The sequence below is a fragment of the Xenopus laevis genome, chromosome 8S (genome assembly GCF_017654675.1).
Source record: "Xenopus laevis strain J_2021 chromosome 8S, Xenopus_laevis_v10.1, whole genome shotgun sequence".
NCBI lineage: Eukaryota > Metazoa > Chordata > Amphibia > Anura > Pipidae > Xenopus > Xenopus laevis.
The window spans coordinates 6728567-6756181 of record NC_054386.1 but is presented as its reverse complement, the minus strand read 5'-3'; the positions used below and the strand labels follow the sequence as shown (position 1 = coordinate 6756181).

At 39.9% G+C, this 27615-nt stretch overlaps 1 protein-coding gene across 1 annotated transcript; it reads left to right on the top strand.

Annotated features, from left to right (window-relative positions):
• The first annotated feature begins 5494 nt into the window (after positions 1-5494).
• Positions 5495-26105, top strand: LOC108699746 (uncharacterized protein CCDC198). The gene is made up of 6 exons (XM_018232272.2): positions 5495-5833; positions 10358-10443; positions 17348-17425; positions 19099-19197; positions 22105-22276; positions 25782-26105. The coding sequence occupies exons 1-6, from the start codon at positions 5626-5628 to the stop codon at positions 26030-26032; spliced, it is 894 nt and encodes a 297-aa protein (XP_018087761.2). The 5' UTR covers positions 5495-5625; the 3' UTR covers positions 26033-26105.
• The last annotated feature ends 1510 nt before the right edge of the window (positions 26106-27615 follow it).

Below are 27615 nucleotides of genomic sequence, written 5' to 3'. Positions count from 1 at the left end.
TAGCATCAGCTTATATTACAGCCAGGGAAGCTCATTTTCTGCTGGATAATTAGTGACGACCCCTAAGCTTAGCTTCTCAACAGCTGCTCAGAACATTCATTTTAAGGCTTTAGTTCTCCTTAAGGCCACTGGGAGCAACATCCAAAGGGCATTTGAAGAGCAACATGTTTCTCATAAATCACTGGTTGGGGATTACTGACCGAGGCTGCTGCAGGTCAGAACAAATGTTCTCTTTCCCTTTTCTAAAACTGACTCTAGGCACTGAACAGCTGAACAAATAATACAAATAAAACAATAAGTACATGTCTGGAGGAGCTGTAGAGTTGACTAAGTACATTCCAAAGATGATGCTGTGAGTTTGGAGGTGAATAACTTGGCCAACCTGGAAAGTAGACCCATATGCCTTAAAAAATATGAAAGGTTGTTAGAAAATATGAAGGTCATTTTCAAGCTCTTGAAATGAATTACATTTGGGTAAAACAATATAAACCATTGCAGCGGGTTTACAAATGTGCAGCTTTGGAGTAAGTCTTGAATCAGTTAGAATTGAGACTAAAGGTGCCAAGTTCCATGCAGTTTCATGTATTAGTTCTGATTTTCTGCAACAAAATTTTCTGCAAAGCTTTCCTGTTTCACGATGAGGAGTTCACGGAGTGTGCTGAAATATGGGTCATGCTATGGGTGGGAGCAATAATGTGAAAGCCTTTGTGTGTTGATAACATTTTCAATTTTCTTCTTCTGAATACAATGGGAAGTGACTGAAGAGCAGACAAACGAGGAGCCGCAGATGAGTCTGGCAGCATCATTCAGTATAGATTACAGAGCTGATAGATATCAAAGGAGGAGGATAGTTAGAAGCAATTGCTATACTCGAGTATAAGCCGAGTTTTTCAGCCCCCAAAATATGCTGAAAAACGCTACCTCGGCTTATACTCGGGTCAAGCGCAAAAACGGTCGCCGGCGTCTAAGAATAGTCGCCGGCGCCTAAGAATAGTCGCCGCGCCTAAGAATAGTCGCCGGTGCCTAAGAATAGTCGCGGCGTCCAAGAATATTCGCCGGCGTCCAAGAATGGTCGCAGGCATCCAAAGACGAGACGCCGGTACCTCCAATGGGAGCAGAAACCCTCAATTTTTTGATTGAAACTTACCAGAAGCTGCTGCATTTCTCACCCTCGGCTTATACTCGAGTCAATAAGCTTTCCCAGTTTTTGGAGGTAAAATTAGGTACCTCGGCTTATACTCAAGTATATAGGGTATAACATCATCTCATCTTGTGTCTAGGAAAGTTACATTTAGGAAGCACATAGGAGAGAATGGTGCACTCAATTTACTATAGCGCTACATGTGTACCCCTTCTTATTAACTCTGGTCCTACATACAAATCCAAGGTATCCAGATCCACAGCAAAGTGCTGCACTGGGAAAAATGTCTGAGTAGAAGCTCAGCAAAAAGAAAACCAAAACAAAACCACTGTGTCTCCTATAATCAGAGAGGACAATGCTATTAATACATATATCGCAGATAAGTCATTTGTTATCAAGGCGGGGAAAAGGCCCTGCAGTTGTTGTATCAGCTACTGGGAGCTGAGTCCAATCCGTCTGATTGCAGAAGATATTTGCCTGCAGGATAAATCCCAGCTGGTTTCCCATTACAACAGTAAGTGCTTTCCGTGCACTTAGACAATGCAGCAGACCTGTAGGATTAAATATAAATAAAACAAGCTTGTTTAAAGACTACCACCAACACAAAATACACCACTGTAATGTCTGGAAAATGGCTTCATTAAGGTCACGGCAAAATCTCTTGTTCAGGCAACATAAAACAGAGCCTCAGCGAGTACTTACAATAGAAATACTCTGAACTATATGCATAAATAATATATTGTTTAACATTTATTTTCAGCGTAATTTATCCTTTTCATTTAAAAAGGCCGGTGATACTTCAATATCAGTTGTTGTTGTTGAGTGTGTAAAGAAGCCATAAATTATACAGGAGCCCAGGAGGCTCAACTGTAGAGTTTGTACAGAATGACTAATATAGAGAATAACTTTGTGGTGTTTACTGCCTCAAGGTTCTGCATCAGGGAGTCAAGGGTTTTCCCTCTTTTACTTGTTATTTGCTGTAATATAGGTAAAGACCAGACTGGCTTTTCATGGCACTGGCAAAGTGAAAACCTACAAAATCTCTTATATTTAATAAGTATAGTAAATCTACTGAATTGTAGAACGATGTACAGATACACCTGCATCTGCAGCAAGATGTTCTTGCAGGTCTTTGGAGGTGATCTTTGGGTTGTCTGTAACATTCTCACAATCCTCCGCATATGCCGCTCCTGTATTTTTCTTGGCCTGTCAGACCTGGGTTTTACAGCAACTGTGCCTGTGGCCTTCCATTTCCTCATTACATTCCTTACAGTTGAAACTGACAGTTTAAACCTCTGAGATAGCTTTTTGTAGCCTTCCCCTAAACCATGATACTGAACAATCTTTGTTTTCAGATCTTTTGAGAGTTGCTTTGAGGATCCCATGCTGTCACTCTTCAGAGGAGAGTCAAACAGAAGCACAACTTGCAATTGGTCACCTTAAATACCTTTTCTCATGGTTGGACACACCTGCCTATGAAGTTCAAGGCTTAACACGCCAATGCAAGAATTTGGTGTTGCCAGTAATCATTATTGAGCAGTTACATGCATTCAAATTAATACAATGACAAGGGTACCCACATTTTTACACAGCCAGTTTTTCACTTTTGATTTAATCTAATACAACTGAATACTGCTTCACTAAACATCTTTGTTCAGAAAACAACCCAATACTCAGATGTTCCTGGGAAATGAAAGACATACCACTGTTATCTTTTTTTGTTGAAATTGGAGAAAATTATTATGCAGGCTGAGAGAGGTTCCCAAACTTTTTCATATGACTGTAACTGCAACCTTCTTATAAGGGGTACAAGGAGATAATGTTGGTCATAAACAGAAAGACTTACCAAGTACAATGTCAGGTCCAGGTGCACATGCCCAAGACCATGAGCAAGGGGTGATAACCTACTAAGATGATTTATTTAATCCCACATAGACAGGCATAGTGAAAACAAACACAGGCAAAAACTTTTGCTTTATTTTCTTTTCCTTTTTATAACATTTCTTCTCATGGCTCAATACTCCTCTCCTGGTATCTCAGTGCATCTTGGTCGGCAAAAGATATTATGGGAACACAAACCCTTTATGGAATGTTGAGTGGTTTTGCAAATGAATTTCTTTTATCTAATTATCGTTGGCACAAAGCTTATCTGGCCAGAGTGTAAAAACAGCCTAAAATAATTCCCATGTTCCAGGAAAATGTATCAGTCGTCTGAAAGGCAAATACAAGAAAGCTGGCAAGTTCCGGTATTTACTGGGCAACTCCTCTGAGCAATGCTCCCAGCTGGCAACTAGAGTAAGCAGAACAACAGAAACAGGCATCAGTGTTTCCATTCAATTGTTCATGCCACATGATTTAGGGGTGATCCTTCCAGCAGTTGTTTATTTATAACTCCCAACAGGGGTCTACAGTTCAATAAAGCTAGAGCTCTGCATGAGGGGCATCCTTGGTGTATATACTGCTGCAATTATCGTAGAATTCTTAATATAATATGTCCTTTCATCAACATTTTCCTCCATGGGCCCTCTTACTTTTAGTGACCCTGACTGTAAGGGAGTTATTTACTAAAATGAATGACTAAAATTAGAAAAATTAATGGTTTTTTTTCTATAAAATCGGAATATCAGAATTTATAATACCCAGAGGATGGAAAAAGTCAGAATATGAAAATCCGGCATCTCAGACCTGCCGAAGTTGCATTTAAGTCAAATTTGGGTGGAAATTCAATTTTTCATGATTTTTCCCGCAAACAAAATTTTTGGGAAAGAGTATTAAGAAATAAGCCAAAAAAACCCCATGAGGATTGGGCTGGTGTTTTTTTCAGAAAATATGTAAGGGGTTTATTTACAAAACTTCAAATGCCGAAAATCCGAAAGATTCGTGTCTTTCTTTAGTATAAAATGTAAAAAAAAAAAAAGTCTGAATCCGAAAATCCGGCATCTCAGACCTGCCTAAATTGCAATGGGAGAAGTCCCAAAGATTTTTTGATCTGTGCTGGGTTTCGTGTAATAATCGAAGTTTTCGGGCTAAAATCTGAAAAAATCTGAGTTACTGATTGGAAATTACATTTTTCACGATTTTTTCCCGCAAACAAAATTTATGGGAAAGTGTATTAATAATTAGGCCGTAAAAACCTGTGCAGATTTGGTTGGAGTTTTTTTTCCAGAAAATATTGAAATAAATGTGAGGGGGTTATTTACTAAACTCCGAATACTGAAAAATTTTAGGGTTTTTTTAGTATAAAATCGGAATTTAAAAAAAAACATGAATTTTTTGGAATTTATTATACCTGGAGGATGGAAAAAGTCAGAATCCAAAAATCCGGCATCTCAGACCTGCCAAAGTTGCATTTAAGTCAATTGGAGAAGTCCCAACATTTTTTGATCTGCAAAGTAATCTGAAGTTTTCATTCTAAAATCCGAAAAAAGTCTGAGTTATCAGGTGGAAATTCCATTTTTCATGTTTTTTTTTGGATTTTTTCCTGCAAACAACATTTTCGGTAAAGTGTATTAATTAATAAGCCGAAAAAACCCGTGCAGATTTGGCTGGAGTTTTTTTCAGAAAATATTGAGATAAATGTAAGGGGGTTATTTACTAAACTCCGAATGCCGAAAATCCAAACAAATTGTAATTTAAGAGAAAACCAATTTTTTCGGAATTTATTATACCCCGAGAATGGAAAAAGTCACAATCCGAAAATCCGGCATCTCAGACCTGCTGAAGTTGCATTTAAATCAATTTAAGTTTTCGGGTGGAAATTCAATTTTTCACAATTTTTTCGGGTTTTTTCTGGAAAGTTTCATAATAAATAACCGTGCGGATTTGGTTGAAGTTTTTTCAAGAAAAATGTATATATGGGGGTTATTTATATCCCGAGGTTGGAAAAAGTCAGAATCCAAAAATCTTGCATCTCAGACCTGCCGAAGTTGCATTTAAGTCAATGGGAGAAATCCCAAAGATTTTTTGATCTGCACTGGGTTTTGTGCTAAAATCCGAAAAAATCTGAGTCATCAGGTGGAAATTCAATTTTTAAGTTTTTTTCCCGCAAACAAAATTTTCGGGAAAGTGTATTTATAAATAAGCCGAAAAAACCTGTACGGATTTGGTTGGAGTTTTTTTCAGAAAATATTGAGATAAATTTGGACTTTAATAAATAACCACCTATGGATATATTTTTATACCAGGCATTTTGATGGTTTGGGGGGGTGGTTAATAAATACCTCTATGTAGGTACTGTGTGTAAACATGCACTAGAGAGTGAATAAGTAGTACAAATCTATGTTCTCCCATCACTGAGTTACTCTTTATAAGTAAATGTTTAACTGGAGACATGTGACCATAGAAACCTCACAATCAGGCACCAGGTAACTCCGGCTCCCACTGGAGACAAAATACGACGAGCCTAAAAAAAAACCACATCTCCAGGACTGTCTAATTATTTTTCTTGGACAAATGAGACAAACGTTGATTTTCTTTTTCCTGAAATGGGGATAAATGGCTCAAAACTTAACCACAAGGTGAGAAAGGTGACGCCGCTGGAAAATAAAGCTGCTTTTGTCTCGCCAGCTGAAATCTCTGGATATAATGGCTCAGACAGCTTGGCTTCTTATGGAAGAATGGAACAGAGTAACCTGATATGTGAGCGACAACTTCCTCCATTAAGAGAAACTCTGTATGGACGAGGCTTAATAGGTAAATAATATGGTGCATTATCGGGGGAGGGGGATCTCATTTAATGCAATGGATGCCAAATCAAGGGTCAACTGGGTACTGGCATTTGGGTTTTCTTAAAGGGGAAGGAAACCTAGTCGTCGCAAACCCGCCACCCCCCCTCCCGTGTGTTGCCCACCCTCCCTCCTCCCCCCTGGCCTACCCATCCCGCTGGGCAAATGCCCCTAACTTGTTACTTACCCTTCTGCGCAGGTCCAGTCCAGGGAGTTCACAGACGACATCTTCTTCCACGCGATCTTCTTCCTGCTTTGACTGGCGCATGCGCAATAGGATCATTTCGCCTGTACGATCTACTGCGAATGCGCGTGACTTTTGGCGCATTCGCAGTAGATCCATACCGGCGAAATGATCCTATTGCGCATGCGCCAAAACGCCGTTCACAGCAGGAAGAAGATCGCGTGGAAGAAGATCTCGTCTGTGAACTCCCTGGACTGGACCTGCGCAGAAGGGTAAGTAACAAGTTAGGGGCATTTGCCCAGCGGGACGGGTAGGCCAGGGGGGAGGAGGGAGGGTGGGCAACAAACGGGAGGGGGGGTGGCAGGTTTGCGCCGCCTAGGTTTCCTTCCCCTTTAAGGGCAGTTGTCCCTGAATATGTACTGTATGCAATCAAGCAGATGACGGCAGGTTTGAGGGATATTCCCTTCTGTGCCTCCCAAATTCATGTTTTGTGATACACTAGAGGGCAGATTTATCAAAGATATCAAAAAATTCGAATTTCGAGTTATTTTTGGGTACCTCAACTAGGGAATAGTCAAAATTTGAAAATTCGAATTTCGAAATTTATCATGCACTGTCCCTTTAAGAATTCAAATTCGACTATTCGCCATCTGAAACCTGCTGAATTGGTGTTTTAGCCTCTGGGGGACTTCCTACAATCAATTTGGAGTCATTTTGGTGGACTTTTGAAAAAAAAATGTTTTTTTTGAAAAAAAAAATTTTTTTGGGTGAGAAGCCCCAAATCGAATTCAATTTTCAGCTCGATCCTATTCACCCGTTTTAAAAAAATTTAATTTTTTAAAATAAATTTCGATTGGTTGTTTTTTTTCGAATTTCGAGTTAATGGGAGTTGATGCGAGTTTTTAGAAACTTAAACTTTAAAATTTGCCCCTTGGTCACATAATTTTTTCTATACTTCTGTTAGAAAATTATTGTATTATATGAATGTATTCCTATAGAAGCTCAAGTGCATGCAGTGGTTTACAAGGCAAACATGGGGACAGTATATAATATACAGGTATAGGGTCTGTTATCCGGAAACCCATTATTCAGAAAGCATGAAACTACACATAGACCAACTCCCAGAGACTCCATTTAATCAAATAATTAAAGATTTTAAACAATATTTTCTATTTCTCTGTAATAATAAAACAGTAGCTTGTACTTGATCCCAACTACAATGTTATTAATCCTTATTGGAGGCAAAACCAGCCTATTGGGTTTCATTAATGTTTCAATGGCATTTTAGCAGAGTTTAGGTATGGAGATCCAAATTATGGAGAGACTCCTTATCTGGAAAACCCCAGGTCCAGAGAATTCTGGATTACAGGTCCCTTACCTGTTTAACATATAAAAAAAAATGCATAACGGTAAGAATAAATAGATGAATAGTGATGGGCGAATTTGCGCCGTTTCGCTTTGCGGGAAACGGCAAAAAATTCACGAAACAGCACCGACGTCTCGTTTTTGATGCCGGAGCCCGTTTTTGACACGGGCGGGCGTTTTTGACGCTGGCGTCCAAACCAGTTTGGACGCCGGCTAAAATTTTTTTGACGCCGGCGAATTTTTTCGGGCGAATGTTCATGGGCGTTTCTCGAATTTTTTCGCCGCAAATTCGCACATCACTATAGATGAATGCATTATATGAGATTCAATACAAAAATGGAATGAGGTCCCTGCCCTAAAGAGCTTACACTCTATGCAAAATGTTACACGGGACTATTATGATAAAGTAACTTATATACTCAAGTACAAAAATAATTTCTCCATATTTATTGAGATGAAGAAAATGTTAAAGAATAGGAAATAAAAAGAGTAGGACTGCACCACTGAGTTCACTGCAGCTCAATTATTAACAGCAGCTCTAAATAGCAGAAGTCACGGAGGTGGAAAAGTATGTGAAGTGCTGAATATGAGCAGACGGGAACACAAGTGAGCGCTGTTAATATTTCACATATACGAGTTAATCATCAGCGCTTCAATAAAATTACTGCTTTCCCAACACATTCAAATGCACAGTCACCATCATCATTCTTATGCACCGCATTTAATTCCTACCCTGGATGTCTGACGCCAGAGTTTCAAAAATTAAAAGCCTTCCCTGAGAACTTTAGCAAATGTATAAGTTTTATTTTTAAAAGAGGCATTTTAAAGAAAAAAACACTTTATTTCCTGGTATTTATATGGCGCCGGTATATTCCACAGCGCTGCACAGAGATGATGGGGGTTATTTATTAAATTCCGAATGCCAAAAACTCGATTTTGCTATAAAATCCAAATTTGTAGTGGGAGAAAAAAACTTGAATTTTTTCGAGATTTATTATACCCCGAGGATGCAAAAAGTCAGGATCTGAAAATCTGCCATCTCAGACCTACCAAGGTTGTAAATACTGTATCAATGGGAGAGGTCCCTATAATATTTGGAAGTTTCTGTGGTCTGCGCTGGAATTAGCTTGAGAAATTGACTTTTTCGGGCAAAAATCCCAAAAATTCAGGGAAAACTTTCTAAAAAAGCGTACGATTCTGGTTTTTCCCCCCGATCTGATTAAATAATATATATAAGGTCATATATAATATAATAATAAGGTCAAATCGTGGATTCTCGTTTGATTTTAAAAAATCAAAAAAAATTCAGATTTTAATGAATAATCCCCTAAATGTCATTGCCATCAATCCCTGCTCCAGTGTTGCTTACACAGAAACATAGTAAGTTAGGTTGAAAAAAGACACACGTCCATCAAGTTCAACATTTAGGGGCAGATTTATCAAGGGTCGAATTTTGAATTTAAAAAGAAAATTCAAATTTAAAAAGACCAACCGAAATGAAATTGAATTTTCTTTGGTCGAATAGGTTCGTTTTCAATTGACTGAAGTAATAGCGCATTCGATCTAATTTGATTCAAAGTTCAAAGTCCACTAATTGACTCCAAATGGGTTCTAGGAGGTCCCTCATAGGCTAAACAGCAATTCAAGCAAAAGGTTTTTGATGGCGAATGGTCGAATTTAAATTTTTAAAGAGACAGTATATGATCAATTTCAATATTCAAATTTTCGAATTTTTTTCAAATAAGACCTTTGATAAATCTGCCCCTAAATGTCATAGGTGTTATATATAATAGAAGCCTATGATTAAAAACTAAAGGGCCTTAGATGGGCCCCAATTTTTTCACGAGCTTTTCGCTGTTTGTCAAATTTCAATGGATATTCGAAAACTCTTGGGCAAAATGGGGGAAATTCGCCCATCACTAATGATGTATTTGCAATTGGTTTTCATTTTTTATTACTTGCGGATTTTAAATTATTTACCTTTTTATTCAGCAGCTCTCCAGATTGCTGTTTCATCAATCTGGTTACTAGGGTCTAAATTATCCTAGAAACCATGCATTTATTTGAATATGAGACTGGACTATGAATAGGAGAGGCCTGAATAGAAAGATGAGTAATAAAAAGTAGCAATAACAATACATTTGTAGCCTTACAGAGAATTTCTTTATTTAGATGGGGTCAGTGTCTCCATTTGAAAGCTGGAAAGAATCAGAAGGCAAAAAATGCTAAAAAATAAAAAATGAAGGCCAATTGAAATTTGCATAAAATTAGCCATTCTATAACATATTTAGGGGCAGATTTATCAAAGGTCGAAGTGAATATACGAATTTAAAAAATTAGAATTTTGAGCTAATTTTTGTGTACTTCGACTAGGGAATAGTCCAAATCGATTTGAATTTGAAAATTTGAATTAGAAATTTATCATGTACGTTCTCTTTAAAAATTCCACTTCGACCATTCGCCATCTAAAACCTGCCGAATTGCTGTTTTAGCCTATGGGGGACCTCCTAGAACCTATTTGGAGTCGATTGGTGGACTTTGAACCGAATTAGATCGAATGCGCTATTACTTCAAATTCAATTTTGTTTTTGAAAAAACTTCAAATCAAATTGAATCGAATGCGCTATTGCTTCGATGCGAATTAGATGGAATACGACTAATCACCCCCTCAGAAAATAACTTCGAATTTTTTAATACATTTCGGTTGCTCTTTTTTTACTCGAATTTCGAAGTTATGCGAGTTCAAAAAGACTCCCATTACTTCGAAAATCGACCCTTTGATAAATCTGCCCCTAATGTGAACTTCCCCAGTAAAATAATTGATCTGTAACATATAATTATGCTGCCGATAGTGAGGATTGCAAGCGAGGGGGACGACTCCCTAGGAGGGAAGTTTACATTTCATGAACATTTTTATTGAAGCTAATTTGTTTCCCTCTTAAGTCCCCAGTCCCCTTTCTTTTGACATCCCTCTGGACAATGGAGCTACAACGAGTATTATAAAGAGACATCCCCCTCGAAGACTTCAAGTAAGATGAATTTAACTGGCTTCATATGGAGTTGCTTGGATTTAATGGTAACGGTTCTTTTACATGTAAATCAGTTTTCATTTGATGTGAGAAGGGCCTATGTGGTATTGATAATAATATTAGTTCTAGTAAGCAAAGCCAGTGAGCAGCAAGTAATAGCGGTGTTGGCTAGACTGGGGTCCCATTGGCTCACTGACTTCAAAGGCCGTTTTTGCCCAAGTCGCCGCCACCGATAATATGTGCCACATTCCCCAGCCGCTGTACCAAACCAATAACATCTGCCCCTGTGTAAACCTGCCTGATGCAAACACCTGTGTCAACATCTGTGTATGGACAGAGGGAGGTACGGCCACTAGAGCCAAGCCTACCGGGATTTCTGCGGTAAGCAAGTCTGACCCTGACAAAGGTAAAGCCTCATCTAGAATATGCAGTTTTCATCTCCAGGGACATAAATGGAATAGAGGTATTGGTTATGTAGTGAATAAAGTACCCCCTCTTGTAAAATATACGGATATTATAAGTTACCGAGGAGTTACATGACCATATAAAAGTACGAGGCCGAAGGCCGAGTGTTTTTATACAGTTCATGGAACTCCGAGGTAACTTCTAATATCCTCATATTTTGCAACTGGGGGTACTTTATTTATTATAATACACAAGTTTCAGTGAGTCATGTGACAGAAATGACATCAGAACTCACCGTTTATAACTGATGACATCAGAACTCACCGTTTATATAGTGAATAAAGTACCCCCTATTGTAAAATATAAGGAAATTATAAGTCACCGAGGAGTTCCATGACCATTTCAAAGCACGAGGCCGAAGGCCGAGGTAACTTCTAATATCTTCATATTTTACAACAAGGGGTACTTTATTTATTATAATACACAAGTCTTAGTGAGTCGTGTGACAGAAATGACATCACTACTCAACGTTTATAACTGATGACATGACGAAGCACCATTTATAAGGATATCATTTACAAGAAAGTCATGGTTTTTGTGTATTATAAACAAATTCAGGCCAGGTTAGGGATTGTTTATGGTGCAGAGGAAGCACTTAAAGGAATTGTTCAGTATAAAAATAAAACTGGGTAAATAGATAGGCTGTGCAAAATAAAAAAGGTTTCTAATATAGTTAGTTAGCCAAAAATGTAATGTATAAAGGCAGGAGTGATTGGATGTCTAACATAATAGCCAGAACATTACTTCCTGCTTTTCAGCTCTCTTGGTTTCCACTGATTGGTTACCAGGCAGTAACCAATCACTGACTTGAGAGGGCCACATGGGTCATAAATGTTGTTTTTGAATCTAAGTTGAATGCTGTGGATTAGTGATGAGTGATTAGTGATGGCACGAATTCGCCTGTGAAATTTCACCGGCGTCAGATTTTAGTGGATGCGCATCTGAAAAGTCACACATCGAAATTGGCGCATGTCAACACTATTCGGACGCCCATTGACTTTAACGCTAACGTCAGCTTGGACGCGGGCGTCAATTTCCGATTTTCAAGATTTTTAATGAAAATTTCCAAATTTCACGAATTTTTCGTGAAACTTTCCGTTTTCAAGATTTTCCCCACGAAATTCCGGTTTCACGAGACGGGAGAAATTCGCCCATCACTACTAGGGATCAATTGAAAACTCATTAACCATTTATGTCCCATGTTGTAGAAAACAAACAAAGGAGAGCACTCACCCACACCTCGCTGTGAACCGACCAAACTGTCCGTGCTGACACGTGCACGCGCCTTCAGAAGACACGCTGGGAATTGTATCAATGTGTATCTTGGTCACGGAGCACCAGGCAGCATTAAGGTCTTTTAAAAGTATCCAGTTTTATTGACAATATATGAGAAAGCAGAATATGGACCGCACAAGCTCACCGTTTTTCCGCCGGTTCAGGTGCTCAGTCACACAGTGTCCCTACTGTGAATATAGCGAAAATTCAAGGAAGCAGACGGCACTTCTGAAACTGGGGTTTATTGGAGTACCTGCTGGTAACACCTGACGCGTTTCGGGAGATATCCCTTAATCATAGGTTTGATTAAGGGATATCTCCCGAAACGCGTCAGGTGTTACCAGCAGGTACTCCAATAAACCCCAGTTTCAGAAGTGCCGTCTGCTTCCTTGAATTTTCGTTATTGACAATATAGTTACATCGTAAAAGCAATAATCGGCAACAGTGTATCTAGCCCCACGCTTGATGCGTTTTGTGGTCTCACGCCACTTCCTTCTGTCCCATGTTGCCCTTCAAGTCATTGACTAACTCAGAGTTAGAGAGCTGCAAAGCAGGAAGTAATGTTCTGGCTATTATGTTACACATCAGTCACTCCAGCCTTTATACATTACATTTCAGCCTAACTAACTAGATTAGAAACATAAAATGCCACAGGGCATATTTATCAAGGGTCGAATTTCAAATTGAAAAATCTTCGAAATTCGAATTCAAAAGACCAACCGAAATTAAGTTGAAGTTTTTTTTTGTGGTCAAATAGGTCCGTTTTCGATCGAATAGGTCCGTATTCAGCTGAATTCGAATCGCTGGAATAGCGCATTCGAACGAATTCGATTCAAAGTGTTTCCCAAAAAAAACCTTTGATTTTTCAAAGTTCACCAATTGACTCCAAGTGGGTTCTAGGAGGTCCCCCATAGGCTAAAACAGCAACTTGGCAGGTATTAGATGGCGGATGGTCGAAGTTGAATTTTTGAATTTTTTTAATTTTTAAAGAGACAGTACATGATAAATTTCGCTATTCGAATTTTTTTATTTTTTTTTTCAAATTCAAATTGAATTTGGACTATTCCCTGGTACACAAAAAATAGCTTGAAAATTCTAATTTTTTTCATTCGAAAATTCACCTCTCACTATTGTGAGAATAAGGGGCCGATTCACCAAGGGTCGAATATCGAGGGTTAATTAACCCTCGATATTCGACTGGGAATTAAAATCCTTCGACTTCGAATATCGAAGTCGAAGGATTTTAGCGCAAATAGTGCGATCGAATGATCTAAGGATTATTCCTTTGATCGAACGATAAAATCCTTCGAATCGAATGATTCGAAGGATTTTAATCCAACGATCGAAGGAATATCCTTCGATCAAAAAAATTTAGGAAAGCCTATGGGGACCTTCCCCATAGGCTAACATTGAGTTCGGTAGCTTTTAGATGGCGAACTAGGGGGTCGAAGTTTTTTCTTAAAGAGACAGTACTTCGACTATCGAATGGTCGAATAGTCGAACGATTTTTAGTTCGAATCCTTCGATTCGAAGTCGTAGTCGAAGGTCGAAGTAGCCCATTCGATGGTCGAAGTAGCCCAATATAACACTTCGAAATTCAAAGTTTTTTTACTTCGAATCCTTCACTCGAAGTTAGTGAATCGGCCCCTAAAAGTTTGTTGCAGCAGATCCTGCATTCGGAGTGCTCCTTCCTACTTCATTGCTTATATATTAGAAACATGTTCTATTTTGCACAGCCTATCTATTTACCCAGTTTTAATTTTTTCACTGCACTGTTCCTTTAATGAGAAATATGATCATATATAAATATATCAGGGACACTTAGGGGCATATTCATTAAGGGTCGAATTTCGAAGTTAAAAATACTTCGAAATTCGACCCTCGAATTGAAATCCTTCGACTTCGAATATCGAAGTCGAAGGATTTAGCGCTAATCCTGCGATCGATCGATCGAAGGATTTTTCGTTCGATCGAACGATTAAATCCTTCGAATCGAACGATTCGAAGGATTTTAATCCAACGATCGAAGGAAAATCCTTCGATCAAAAAATCACAGGCAAGCCTATGGGGACCTTCCCCATAGGCTAACATTGACTTCGGTAGGTTTTACCTGCCGAAGTAGAGGGTCGAAGTTTTTTTTAAAGGGGAAGTACTTCGACTATCGAATGGTCGAATAGTCGAACGATTTTTCGTTCGATTCGTTCGATTTCGTTCGAATTCGAATGAATTTAACCAATTCGATGGTCGAAGTACCAAAAAAATACTTCGAAATTCGAATTTTTTTCATTCGAATCCTTCACTCGAGCTTCATGAATCGGCCCCATACTGTACAATGAAGTATAGACTGACCTATTCACCTGTAGATCTTTGCAGAGGAGCTCCCTTATTATTAAATAAAAGGAGATTTTTATCTCAAGAAGCAAAGTGAATATATATATATATAATATATATATATAAGAAAACATAAGCATTTATAGAAGTGTAGCAAAGTTATTACTTGGCAGAAGAAGGGATGGTGGTTTAAACGTTTAAATACACTGCTGGTGTGGCTGCAGAGGCAAATGTTTTATAACAAATCTGTGATTCTGTTGCTGTACCTTTTTATGGGTTTATATACAAAAACTTTTAGTGCTAAATCTGGTTCCGTTCACTTAAAATTAACAAAAGTGAACGCCGCTAATTAAAGCACCAAAAAATCTTATGCAAAAAGCTTTGCTATCTGGTGCCTATTGCATCTCCAGTGGACAATTTCAATATTCGCATTAAGACATCTCATCCGAAAAAGGTGGTGACCCGGGTGCATAAACCCCGGGTCCCAATTCTGGGTTCACAAATGCCTGAAACAGTATCAAGGGTAATATGTAAGATGCAACTCACCAGATCAAACGGGTGGCCTGGGTGCATCGCCCCAAGCCCGTAGCTGTAGATGAGTCACAATCAGTAGAAAAAGTTTGACGAGCTCTCCATTCACCCGTTGAATTAAAAGAAGTAAATGTTTATTTTCAACATATTAAAAGCATCCGTTCCCTGACGCATTTCGTATCCACCAGAACGTAGTCAGAGATGAAGTCGTAGTCATCTATGACTACGTATTGGTGGATACGAAACGCGTCAGGGAACGGATGCTTTTAATATGTTGAAAATAAACATTTACTACTTTTAATTCAACGGGTGAATGGAGCGCTCGTCAAACTTTTTCTACTGTCTGTTGCTGTACCCACTGCTGCAGAAAATGCAGTAGGGACTGAATAACTAGTGCAGATCTGGGCCCTTTATCTGCACATATTCCCTGGCTTTTGTGGTATGAAGTGCTGCCATCTTGTGGCAATAAAACAAATATTTGCCATCTGGATATATTAAAGAGCGTTTAAAAGCACATTTAAGTAAATTTGGCATTTTTCTTCTTAAATGTAAATATTTTAACCCATTTATGAAATTCTTCAATCTTATGTCACTTACATCAAATCCTGCCGAAAATGCATTAAAGTTGAAAAAACCCTGGCGAATTTTCCTTTTTTTTAAGCGGAATTGCCTGCAAAAGTCCTAACTTGAACTTTTTTGGGTTAACAATTTTTCCCCAGACAGTTGAGGGCCAGGGAACATTTATTTTACAGTGAGCTCATGTTTAGAGCATTATCTGTTCTCTTTTGTCCTTATTAAGTTTCCTTGGACACTTGTAATAAACAGTGGCCACTTCAAGCATTTGCACCAACATCTCTAATAAAGACGTCCACACAACTTTAATGTACCCGCCCTATTCAAATTGACCTAAGCGTAAGATCACTAGCGACTTTTCACTAGGCATAAACGAACTATAGGAATCATCGCTATGAAACGCTCGCACTGAAGAAGTATCGCTAGCGAAAAGTCGCCAGCGTTCAGCACCCAGGACGCAACTTTGCATTTTAATGTATTAGCGTAGTGGTAACGAATTTGCGCCTGCCGAAGTGGTGCGAAGCCCCATAGTAGGGATGCACTGAATCCACACTACTGGTTTGGGATTTGGTCATAATTCATCCTTGGATTTAATTTGGATTTGGCTTCACTGAATCTGAATCCTTAAAATCAAGTTACTTTTAGTCACACAAAACGAAATAAGAATTTTTAACCGCATGCTGCGTGCGTGGTTCTCTTTTGCCCTCCTTAATTTGCATATACAAATTAGGATTCAGATTCTGTATTTGGCCAAATCTTTGTATTTGCCATTTGACTGAATCCCAAACTAGTGGATTCTGTGCATCCCTAGAACAAAGCTACATATCAGTTGGCAAGAGCTCAGCCAGACATAGCATCCGAATAAGGGTAGAACTACACGGACGACTTACATGTGTTTTCAGCGGATCTGTCGAGCTGCGCCAAAATGCAGGCATCAAGTCAGATGCAACGGAAAATAAGGTAAGAAATGCAAATGTCGAATCTTGTCACATCGTTCATCCGACACGACTGTCGGATGCAGACGCAGCATGCAGCGTCTGTATCCGACAGTCGTGTCAGATGAACGCTGTGACACCATCCGCCATTGCTATTGCTTACCTTATTTTCAATCGTTGACGCCTGCATTTTGGCACATCGCGTCGGATCCGCCAAAAATGCATGGAAGTCGTCCGTGTAGTAGAGTCCTGCAGCACGTCAGTTACCCGCAGGTTACCCGCAAAAACCTTTTAGTCCTTTTTTCTGATCACGCCTCCAATGATGTCACTTCCGGTTTACAATGACAGCACTTCCTGATTCTAGACGGTCAACGTGTTGCGGGTCCGGGTTGCGGATAAGGTACTTGCGGGTTGAGTCGGGTAGCGGGTCCAAACGGGTAAGAATACAGGTTGCGGGTCTGGGTTGCGGATTGCAGGTTGCGGGTACGCGTTCCAAAAAATGGACCAGCGCAGGAGCCTACCATGTAGTTCTACCATTATAATAAATAATAGCTGCAGCAAATTCATACTAAACCGGCTGCATTTTCTTTTAAAAAGCTGTTCAAGGGCCGTCACTAACATGAAAGAGCAGCCAGTTCCCTTCTTTGGAAACGTCTGGCTGGGAATGTGCCCTGTAGTATTCAGAGATAAATGATGATATTAAAAAAATGAATCTCCAAAGAAAACATTTAGCATTTTTTTTTAATTGCTCTAAATGTGTACGTTGAAACTGTAAATGAATTATTTGTCTGCAGAAACTTGAGCCTGTGTTACTGCCAACCTTAATGTCTGCCGAGCGAATCATCAAGAAGCAAGAGCAAACTACTGGAAAGGTAAGTGCCGGGCAAGGCCTATATTTGGTATTTGGATTATTTTGCCTCCTAACTTTACTAGACAAAAGACAGGCGTTCTAAAAGTGCTCCACTTTAAGCTGCATGGGCCCACAGCAGAGTTACAGCTGCTTAGTGTGATGTGTTAAAACCTGCAGGCTTGTACAGGTATGGGATCCATTATTCAGAAACCTACCTACTGCAAACAGGAGTCTCCCAATATCCTCTATGAATACAATTTTAAGTCTTGGTAATTTATAGGGATGGGTGAATTTTTTCACCTTGTTTCGCCGAAAAAATGACGCCCATAGACTTGTATAAAGTCGTGCATCCAAAAAAAAAAAAGACGCGCGTCAAAATAATTTCGCGCACGACAAAATTTTTTGGGCGTCGGCGACATTTCGCCGGCAGCGAATTTGTTGGCGAAACGAAACGGGTCAAATTTGCCCATCCCTAGTAGTTTATGAAAATGTTTTTTCTATATATGAATTAGTGTGACACTTTTGACTTCTGTATATATCGCATACAGAGAGGAGTGTGTATTCTAAGTACTACAGCTCTACTACTTGTATTTACATTAACTTCTGTTGTGCTTGGCACTTTGCCTGAGATGCTAGTCAGGGCCGCCATCAGGGGGGGAAAGGTGGGACCGGGCCCGGCATGAAGGAGAACTTATAAGGGGGCCCTGACCATCAATAGCTTTTTATAACTTGTGTATGGGGGGGTTACTTTTTTAGCGCTGATGTCTGTGTGGTCTTTGGGCGGGATGGAGTGGGGCTTGGGTGGAGTGGGTGGGATCTGGGGTGGGGCTTGGGCGCTAGTGTGGGCGGGGCCCAGTGATTTCTAATGGCGGCCCTGATGCTAGTAGATAGCACTTTCCTCCGGTATCACTACTTTGCTAGGTGATAATGGAGGTGGAAGGTATGTACTGACATTCCCTGGGTTAATTGTAGGGATGCACCAAATCCACTTTCTTGGATTTGGCCTAACGCCCGAATCCTTCGCGAAAGATTTGGCCGAATACCGAACCGAATCCGAACCCTAATTTGCATATGCAAGTTAGGGGTGGGAAGGGAATAACATTTTTTACTTCCTTGTTTTCTGGCAAAAAGTCCATTTCCCTCCCGGCCCCTAATTTGCATATGCAAATTAGGATTCAGATACGGTTCGGCCGTGCAAAAGGATTTGGCCGAATCCTGCTGAAAAAGGCAGAATCCTGGCTGAATCCCGGATTCGGTGCATCCCTAGTTAATTGTATTTCACATTTGGTCTGTTTCTTCTTCTTTGGTCTTCTCTTCGGAGCCACCTCTATTGGCCTTGCTATCCCCTGTGTGGGCACAATAGCTGTAGTAGTTGGAACAGTAATTATAATATTTGAACTGATGCCAATTGCAGGTTTAGGAACCGAAATCCTGATACAACAGGAGTCAATTGCCATGACAACATTGTACTCTTTTTTAAAAATGGAAAAGCTTTTACTGCATGGGCAACAATTTGTGTCCTACCATGTGACCCTTTTTTTTGAAAGTAGATGACAACTTGCAGTTTCCTTGTTCTAAAAGTTCTGCACCCCCTGGTTTGGATATTATTTAGCTGCTCACTCCAGAAATAATGAAACCTGTTCCTACATTTGCTGCATTCTCACCCGGCAATAACCAGTTTTGCTTTTATAACAGGAGATGGAGAGAAGAACACAGGCAACCAAGAATGCAGCAACAAGGAGACAGAATCTGCATAAAATGCAATGGCAAGAAATCAATCGTAAACGGGAAGAGGTGAGAAACGAAAACCCTCAGTGCAACATCCGATTCCGGTTATATCAATTAGATGCCCCTGTGTTGCTCTCACAACCATTAACCCTCAGCTTTGTGCAATATCACCTTTCCAAATCATCCTTTCTTATGGTTGGCACTAGGGATGCACCAAATTCAGGATTCGGTTCGGGATTCGGCCAGGATTCGGCCTTTTTCAGCAGGATTCGGATTCGGCCGAATCCTTCTGCCAGGCCGAACCGAATCCGACCCCTAATTTGCATATGCAAATTAGGGGCGGGGAGGGAAAGCCCGTGACTTTTTGTCAGAAAACAAGGAAGTAAAACATTTTTCCCCTTCCCACCTCTAATTTGCATATGCAAATTAGGGTTCGGATTCGGTATTCGGCCGAATCTTTCACGAAGGATTCGGGGGTTCGGCCGAATCCAAAATAGTGGATTCGGTGCATCCCTAGTTGGCACCTCAGCCCTTTAATACCGGCCACATATAAAAGGCTGATGCAGCATCGCTGATATTATTATAGTAATTATAGAAAAAATGTTCGCAGCAACATTAGGGCCAATTGCTAATCAATCATGGAACATGTTCATTTCTTGGGAAGTTGTTAGGGCTCTTACACACGGCCGTTTTTGCCTGCGCTCCCCTGCGTTGCGCTTTCTTCCGTTCAGCCACAGAGAAGCGCAGGAGTAGACGCAGTCAATTATTTTGAAGGGGGCTGTACTCACACAGATGCATGTATGTGCCGAACGCAGGTGAAATGCAACATGCTGCGTCGCAGCCTGCGCTTGGGGCTTCCATGCGTCTGTGTGAGTTCAGCCCCCTTCAAAATAATTGACTGCGTCTACTCCTGCGCTGCAAGCTTTTCTTCTCTTTATATAGTTAAAGGGGTGAAGTTAACTTTTAGTATGTTATAGAATGGTGAATTCTAAGCAACTTTATGATTGGTCTTCATTATTTAATTTTAATACTTTTTCAATTATTTGCATTCCTTTTCTGACTCTGTCCAGCTTTCAAATGGGGGTCACTGACCCCATCTAAAAACAAATGCTTTGTACGGCTACAAACGTATTGTTAAGGCTACTTTTGATTACTCGTCTTTCTATTCAGGCCTTTCCTATTCATATTCAAATCAGTGCATGGTTGCTGGGGTAATAAGGACCCTAGCAACCAGACTGCTGAAACTGCAAACGGGAGGGCTGCTGGATAAAAAAGTAAATGCCTCAAAAACCGAAAATAATAAAAAATGAAACCAATTGCAAATACATCATAGTACTAAAAGTTAACTCAAAGGTGAACAACCCCTAGTGATTCTATACCTTTTTCACTGCAGAAATAGCATTCCAGTGGCCTCTCAGTACATTATACTTTACTGTGCTTAAAGGAAAACTATACCCCCCAAACAATGTAGGTTTCTATAAAAAGATATCGCATAAAACAGCTCATATGTAAAATCCTGCTTCATGTAAATAAACCATTTTCATAATAATATACTTTCTAGTAGTATGTGCCATTGGGTAATCATAAATAGAAAATTGCCATTTTAAAAAATAAGGGCCACCCCCTGGGATCGTAGGATTCACTGTGCACACAAACATACCAAACAAACCATACATGTTAGGTCACGAGCCAATTAACAGATGGAGTTGTGTCTTTTGCTTCCACACTTCTTCCTGTTACAGTTAGAGCTGCAGTATTTCTGGTCAGGTGATCTCTTCCTGTTACAGTTAGAGCTGCAGTATTTCTGGTCAGGTGATCTCTTCCTGTTACAGTTAGAGCTGCAGTATTTCTGGTCAGGTGATCTCTTCCTATTACAGTTAGAGCTGCAGTATCTCTGGTCAGGTGATCTCTTCCTGTTACAGTTAGAGCTGCAGTATTTCTGGTCAGGTGATCTCTTCCTGTTACAGTTAGAGCTGCAGTATTTCTCGTCTGGTGATCTCTTCCTGTTACAGTTAGAGCTGCAGTATTTCTGGTCAGGTGATCTCTTCCTGTTACAGTTAGAGCTGCAGTATTTCTGGTCAGATGATCTCTTCCTGTTACAGTTAGAGCTGCAGTATTTCTGGTCAGATGATCTCTTCCTGTTACAGTTAGAGCGGCAGTATTTCTGGTCAGGTGATCTCTTCCTGTTACAGTTAGAGCTGCAGTATTTCTGGTCAGGTGATCTCTGAGGCAGCACACAGACCATCAGGAAATGGAGGCTCAAGGCAAGAGATGTAAAAGGGCAATATTTACTTAAATATATTTTCCAGTTTGGTAAGATTCTTTAATATGCCACTTAATATGATATGAACTATCTGTTGCTTAAGTGTTCATTTTGGGGGTATAGTTTTCCTTTAAGGATCAGAAAGAAGTGGGTAGGCGTATGAGATACCAATAGCTCGGCCCTGTCTGTTTAAAGCTTCATGCTGAATTTGGAATCATCTCCCATATTATTGGCATCAAGTGAAGGGAGTAGAAATAAAAAACATTAGCCGTTTCACCATTTGGGCAAGAGCTTGTGGTTTCCAATGTCAAGATTTGAGGGAACCCCCACCCATTTACCCATGTTGTGCACATGATCTGAATAATAAAGGCTAACACTCTGGCATTCAGAGCTAAATTGACATTTTTTGGATGTCACCCTGTTCTATTGACATTCCCGTGGGTGAATTTACAGTGTTTTAAGGATTAAATATTGTATAGTAATATCATATACCTTTCTATAACTTCACAGCTAAGATTTTCTGCCTCCGTCGTGAATAATACTGTGCGGAAAGATAAAGTTTCCCTTTTGCTGACGCTGCAAGCGTTAAAGATCTTTCTGTATTGATGGCTCAATCACTTCTAGTATACAGGCTTTGCTTTACACTTGCACTAAACATAACTGCTGCTACGGGTAAAACAACTGTTTGTTTTTCTTTATTGCTGGTGCAGCTTAATCATTCGCAGTCACAGGCTGAACTAAAGAGAAGCCTCCACAGAGAGGCAAAAATCAATAAACAGAAAATGAGAGAAAACAAAACCAAGATCTTCAGAGAAAACAGCCGGAGATGTAATGAAGATGAAGATTTCCCCGATGTGGCACATGACTTTAATGGGAACCATGGTGAGTTCTAGAATTACAGGCAAAGCAAAATTCTTTGGGAAAAACTAAAAGTGACCAAATTAGCAGGTAGCTTTTAGGGTCAGGGCACACACTCCGATTCGGGGAGATTAGTTGCCCGGCCACAGATCTCCTTGCTGCTCCTTCTGAGGACATACATGGCTGACTGTGTCTTGTTATAGATTGGCCCAAGCTTTTGAATTTTAAAAAAGTGCAAAACAATGCAGTGTTTTCTTCCAGAATTCCAGCATAACTGCGAATGCTTGCTAAATTAGCTCTACCACCTTTTTGTTAATTGTACTTTAAGTTGCACACATTTACACCGACCATTCACATTTGCATTTGTTGTCAAACGTCATCACTTGTGACATTAATAATGGCATTAGAGTCCCATTGACTTGGTGCAGGTCAATTGCAGCGATTGTGACAACCTGCGATGTCATTTTTAGTATTTCTCTATGTCACTTTGCATTTGCTTGCTAATCATCAGGCAGGATGAAGAGGGTTTATTGATGTTCACTGCAAGTTGCAAAGGAGCTTGTATACTCCTTTCTGAATTGCATCAGTCTGCACTCAGTTTTGCAATTGTGCTTTGTAGAGTTTGTAGCCGAGACCTCTATATAATATGCTGCATATTTAGCCAGGGCTGGAACAAGAAGTAGGCAGAAGAGGCACATGTCTGGGGTGCACATAACACTTCTGCCTACATAATATGCAGACTTTTCATAAAAAATATACAGACTTTTCATAATTTTTAATGGTTTGGAACAGTTCCCTAAGCCTAGCCCCCTGCTCTCCTGCTGAACTGTCTGACTACTTTGCTGAGCTGTCTGACTACTGTTACTTTGTATCAACAGCCATCTGTCCTCAGCCTGCATCCTCCAATCCCCACAATTCCCTGCACATGTGATTTCAATAAGGAACAGAACATCCTAGTGCAATGCATTGTGGGTTATGTAGTTCCTGCATGCTGTCTGTAAGCTGTGGAGAAGTTGTTACAATTTGTAACATCAGTGTTTAGTCCCTCCTTTCCAGCCGAATTGGGCTAGTTTTAAAAATTAGTGGCAGGTTTTAAAAGTCCAATAAATAAATATAGAAATCTGTCCCAAATGAATGGAACATTCCAGACACTTAATTGATTTGATAACTGTATTGTTTTACTTGACTAATGCCCTTTTTTCAGTGTACAAATTGGCCTATTTTTGGGCTACTTCTAAAACGTATTTTGGCTACTTTTTTGCTAGTTTATGATAGCCTTTGGCTGGTTTTGAAATATAAATTTGGCAACCCTACTGGCAGGATTTCAAATGATACAGAAAGAGAAGAATTGTTAAACAGCTGAATTTCATCAGAGAAAATGCCATTCATTCATACTTTTTGAACAGGCACGAATTCTGTTTTTTTGGACGCCGGCGCAATTTCGCCAAAAACGGCCGCCAGCATCCAAAAAAATGGATGCCGGTGTCAAAAAACGAGACACCAGCGATGTTTCGCGAATTTTTCGCAAATTTTGCTGGAAATTCACACATTTTTCAGCGAAGCAAAACCCCCCAAATTCGCCCATCACTAGTAACTGTGATGGGTATATTAGGGGTTTCTGTGTTATGTGGCCTCTTTATTAAATTTTGGTTTGGAAGCCAGAGTTCTCCTTTAAGCTGTTGTTGAAGTACAGGCCCTGTCATTCTGCACCACCAAAGCAGAAGGCTATAAGATGCCTCACCGTGACTATAGACACCCCTGGTCTGTACAATTCAAATAGTGTGTGCAGTCTTGCAGACTTGTCATGTTTCATTCAGCTTGCATTACAACTTCTCCATAGAGTAATATGATTTGGCTCCAAAGGAAAAGAAACATCAACAAAAGAACCAAAGTGGCAAAGGCAGAGTTTTGAGCTTCACTCAAAAAAAGCCTGAAATTTTGCCTTTGGCACATAAGTAAAGTTATCGCTGTTACAAGATAACCGAAGTGCTGCTGTTTTCATTGATTCATATGAACTTACCCAAGCACATGGTACAGCACCTGGGGCTACGGGACCTTTTTTTCCCCATTGTGTAGCACAACTGATTCTATCAATATAATTACCCCACACCACACTGTTTTGTGGCATCTCACCTAAGCTGCCTTTACTCGATAAGATCTACATTTCGGTAAGGTCGGCAAACGAATGGATCTTTCCTGATATGCCCACCTTAAGTGAGAAGGAAAGTCGTTTAGTACTTTGGGGTGTCAAATGTTAGGCACCCCCACGTGAATGTATTGACTTACCTGAAACCCCGAGCCAGTTCTCCTATCAGCAGAAAACTGCACCGGCCCGCGGTTATACCAGTGAGCACCATGGAGTGATCCTCTTCCGCCTTCTTCTTTCTTTGCGCGGCTGCACATGTGCATTAGAGTGAAAAGCCGAACTTTAAAGGGGAAGTAAAGTCTAAAATAGAATAAGGCTAGAAATGCTGTATTTTGTATACTAAACATAAACTTACTGCACCACAAGCCTAATCAAACAAATGATTTATGCTTTCAAAGTTGGCCACAGGGGGTCACCATCTTGTAACTTTGTTATACATCTTTGCAAGACCAAGACTGTGCACATGCTCAGTGGGTCTGGGCTGCTTAGGGATCATCATAAATTATCAAAACAGCAAAAGTCAAATAATATCTGCCAGAAGCCAATACAGCAAGACTGATTAATAATCAGAATATACAGACTGCACTGGGTCCTGTGTTGTCATGTAATCTAATGTGGATTTTATAGTTTTTCTATTGTTTAATACAAACTTTCTCCAACTCTGCAGAACCAGTGGCTGCAGCAAAATAATCCTCCAAATAGAATCCCAGTTTATCTGTTTAAATCTGGCTCCATGATCTTTGTCCCTACAGCTGGAGTTGGAAACAGTAAAGGTTGATGTAAAGGCAAAAATAAAATCCAATACAAATCTCGAAACAGTCGCCGACTGCTCTACAGGGAAACAAACAAAGCTGCTTGAGTTCTGCATGGCTGGGAAGTAAGGCGGGGCTCCCCCTGCTGTTCATAAGTATGATTGTTTCCCTGCAGAGTAGTTAGGGACCGTCTGACAATTCCTATCCACAGCAATAAGTGAAGGGAGAATTTCACTGCATACAGTCAGGTTTCTTATAAAAACGGCACACATTTGTTTAATTAAAGTATATTGGAGATAGGTTTCGTTTTCATTAAAGAAACTAAAAATGGGATTTTATTTTTTTTGCCTTTACATGCCCTTTAACTAAAAAGTTGGCTTTTTCATTCTACTGCGCATGCGTCTGCCCTGGGAAAATGGAAGAATGAAGAAGCCGGAAGAGGATCGCTCTATGGTGCTCACTGGAACAACCCCGAGCCGGTGCAGTTTTCTGCTGATAGGAGCACAGGCCCGGGGTTTCAGGTAAGTCAATTCATTCATTTGGGGGTGCATAACATTTGGCACCCACAAGTGCTAAACGACTTTCCTTCTCCTTTAACTGGGTGGTGTTTCTTTTAATGTTCATTTTTCAGGGAACGTATGGCACTGGAACACATCCAGCCCTAGGAGCACAAGACCTTTCCCAATGCAGGCAAAAGGAAAACTAGAGATGTGGTTTGATGACTATCAAAGTGGCAAAGAGACGTACAGTGACAGCTCGAGTACCGATTCACTGGACAGCTGGATCCAACAGGACAGGAGGTGTCACCGGCGACCTGCGTTGATAAGAACCAAGGCGGAAAAAATCCCAACATTTGATGAATTCTTTGATCGGGAATTCTAAGTTTAACTACACCAGCTCAGTGCTTGCCTTATAGGCATGAATACTTGCCTTATCAGCTGTGGATTAAACTCACTCAAAGTGCCTTTTAAAATATACTTATGTATATAGTGTTGAGCTCCTGTAATAAATGATATACACCGCTTGATTTAAATATATTTACACACACACATATATTTATAACCACACCAAGAAACATTTGTTGTTAATTTTAGAAGTAATTGTGAATTTTATAAGTATTTGGGTTGCGCTATTTATAAACGTTTTTTTATATCAGTTATTCGATTGATTTTAAACGAATGAATTCTTGTGCAAAATATTTTCTTAATCAATATGTTAATTTTAAGGGTCAGTCCACACGAGCAGATTCGGGGAGATTTAGTCGCCTGGCGACTAATCGCCTTTTCTTCTGGTCGACAATCTCCCTGAACTGCCTTCGCGTGTCTTTCCGTCCACTATAATGAAAAGTCGCCTACACGCGGCACTTCGCTTTCCGAAGTCGCCTCGTGAGTGACTTTTGACTTTTCATTATAGTGGACGGGAAGACACCGCTCGTGTGGACTGACCCTAAGGGAGGGTAATGGGGGGTTTAAATCCCATTCACAGTGATGCAGGATGAGGTTTCCGAGGAAGTGCATAGACACGAAACGCGTCAGACCTCGGACGTTTGTTTGTATATCAAATGCATTAAATAAAACATATATCTTTTTAACCTAAAAAAAAGATCAGGAAACGGATCTGGTAAATGATAAATTTATTGAAGAGCACGTAAAAGTTTTTCGGGAGGGGATTACCGCAGGTTCTAAGCGCAGGGTTCTGGGCGAAGTGCACCCGAACTGACAGATGTAATTGGTGAGAAGCTGGAAGATATCTTCTATGTAAACTTACCTTATTCTGATGTCAGTAATTGATTGACGAGCAAAAGGGCCCCTCATATATCTGGGCGGTGGAATTGTTGGATTTGGAACATTCGCCGTTACATTACATGGCTCATACAGGGCAAACACACTATGGTGCAAATTTGTCTTAGCATTTGTTTTAAAGGAAAAAAAACAATAATTAAATGGAGTGAAATGGTCTATATAAAGTTTGTTCCATTTATGCTAAAATGAGAATGAGGATTGTTTTTTATGTAACTGACCAAACCAGTTATAGTAATTTACATGGAGGTTGTTACAAATCTATTAAGTGACTTTTACCCTGCAACCTGCCTACATGTTTAACAGTCATAAGCTACATTTTATTATGGACCACACGCTCAGTCACTCAACAAGGCATAAGATTTTCCCAGGAATCCTGACTTTCATAACATAGTAACATACTTCATACTGTCTTGGGAAAACATGTTTTTACCAGTTAATAGTGCTGCTCCAGCAGACTTCTGCACTGAAATCCATTTCTCAAAAGAGCAAACAGATTTTTTTATATTCAATTTTGAATTCTCACATGGGGCTAGACATATTGTCAGTTTCCCAGCTGCCCCAGTCATGTGACTTATGCCTGCACTTTAGGATGGAACTACTTTCTGGCAGCTGTTATCTCTCCTACTTAATGTAACTGAATCAGTCTCAGTGGGACTTGGCTTT

Excerpts from the sequence above, each read along its gene's own strand:
- LOC108699746 (XM_018232272.2), top strand. The coding sequence starts at position 5,626 with ATGGGGATAAATGGCTCAAAACTTAACCACAAGGTGAGAAAGGTGACG. Across the intron at positions 10,444-17,347 it reads ATCCCCCTCGAAGACTTCAA|AAACTTGAGCCTGTGTTACT; the intron begins GTAAGATGAATT and ends ATTTGTCTGCAG. Across the intron at positions 17,426-19,098 it reads AAGAGCAAACTACTGGAAAG|GAGATGGAGAGAAGAACACA; the intron begins GTAAGTGCCGGG and ends CTTTTATAACAG.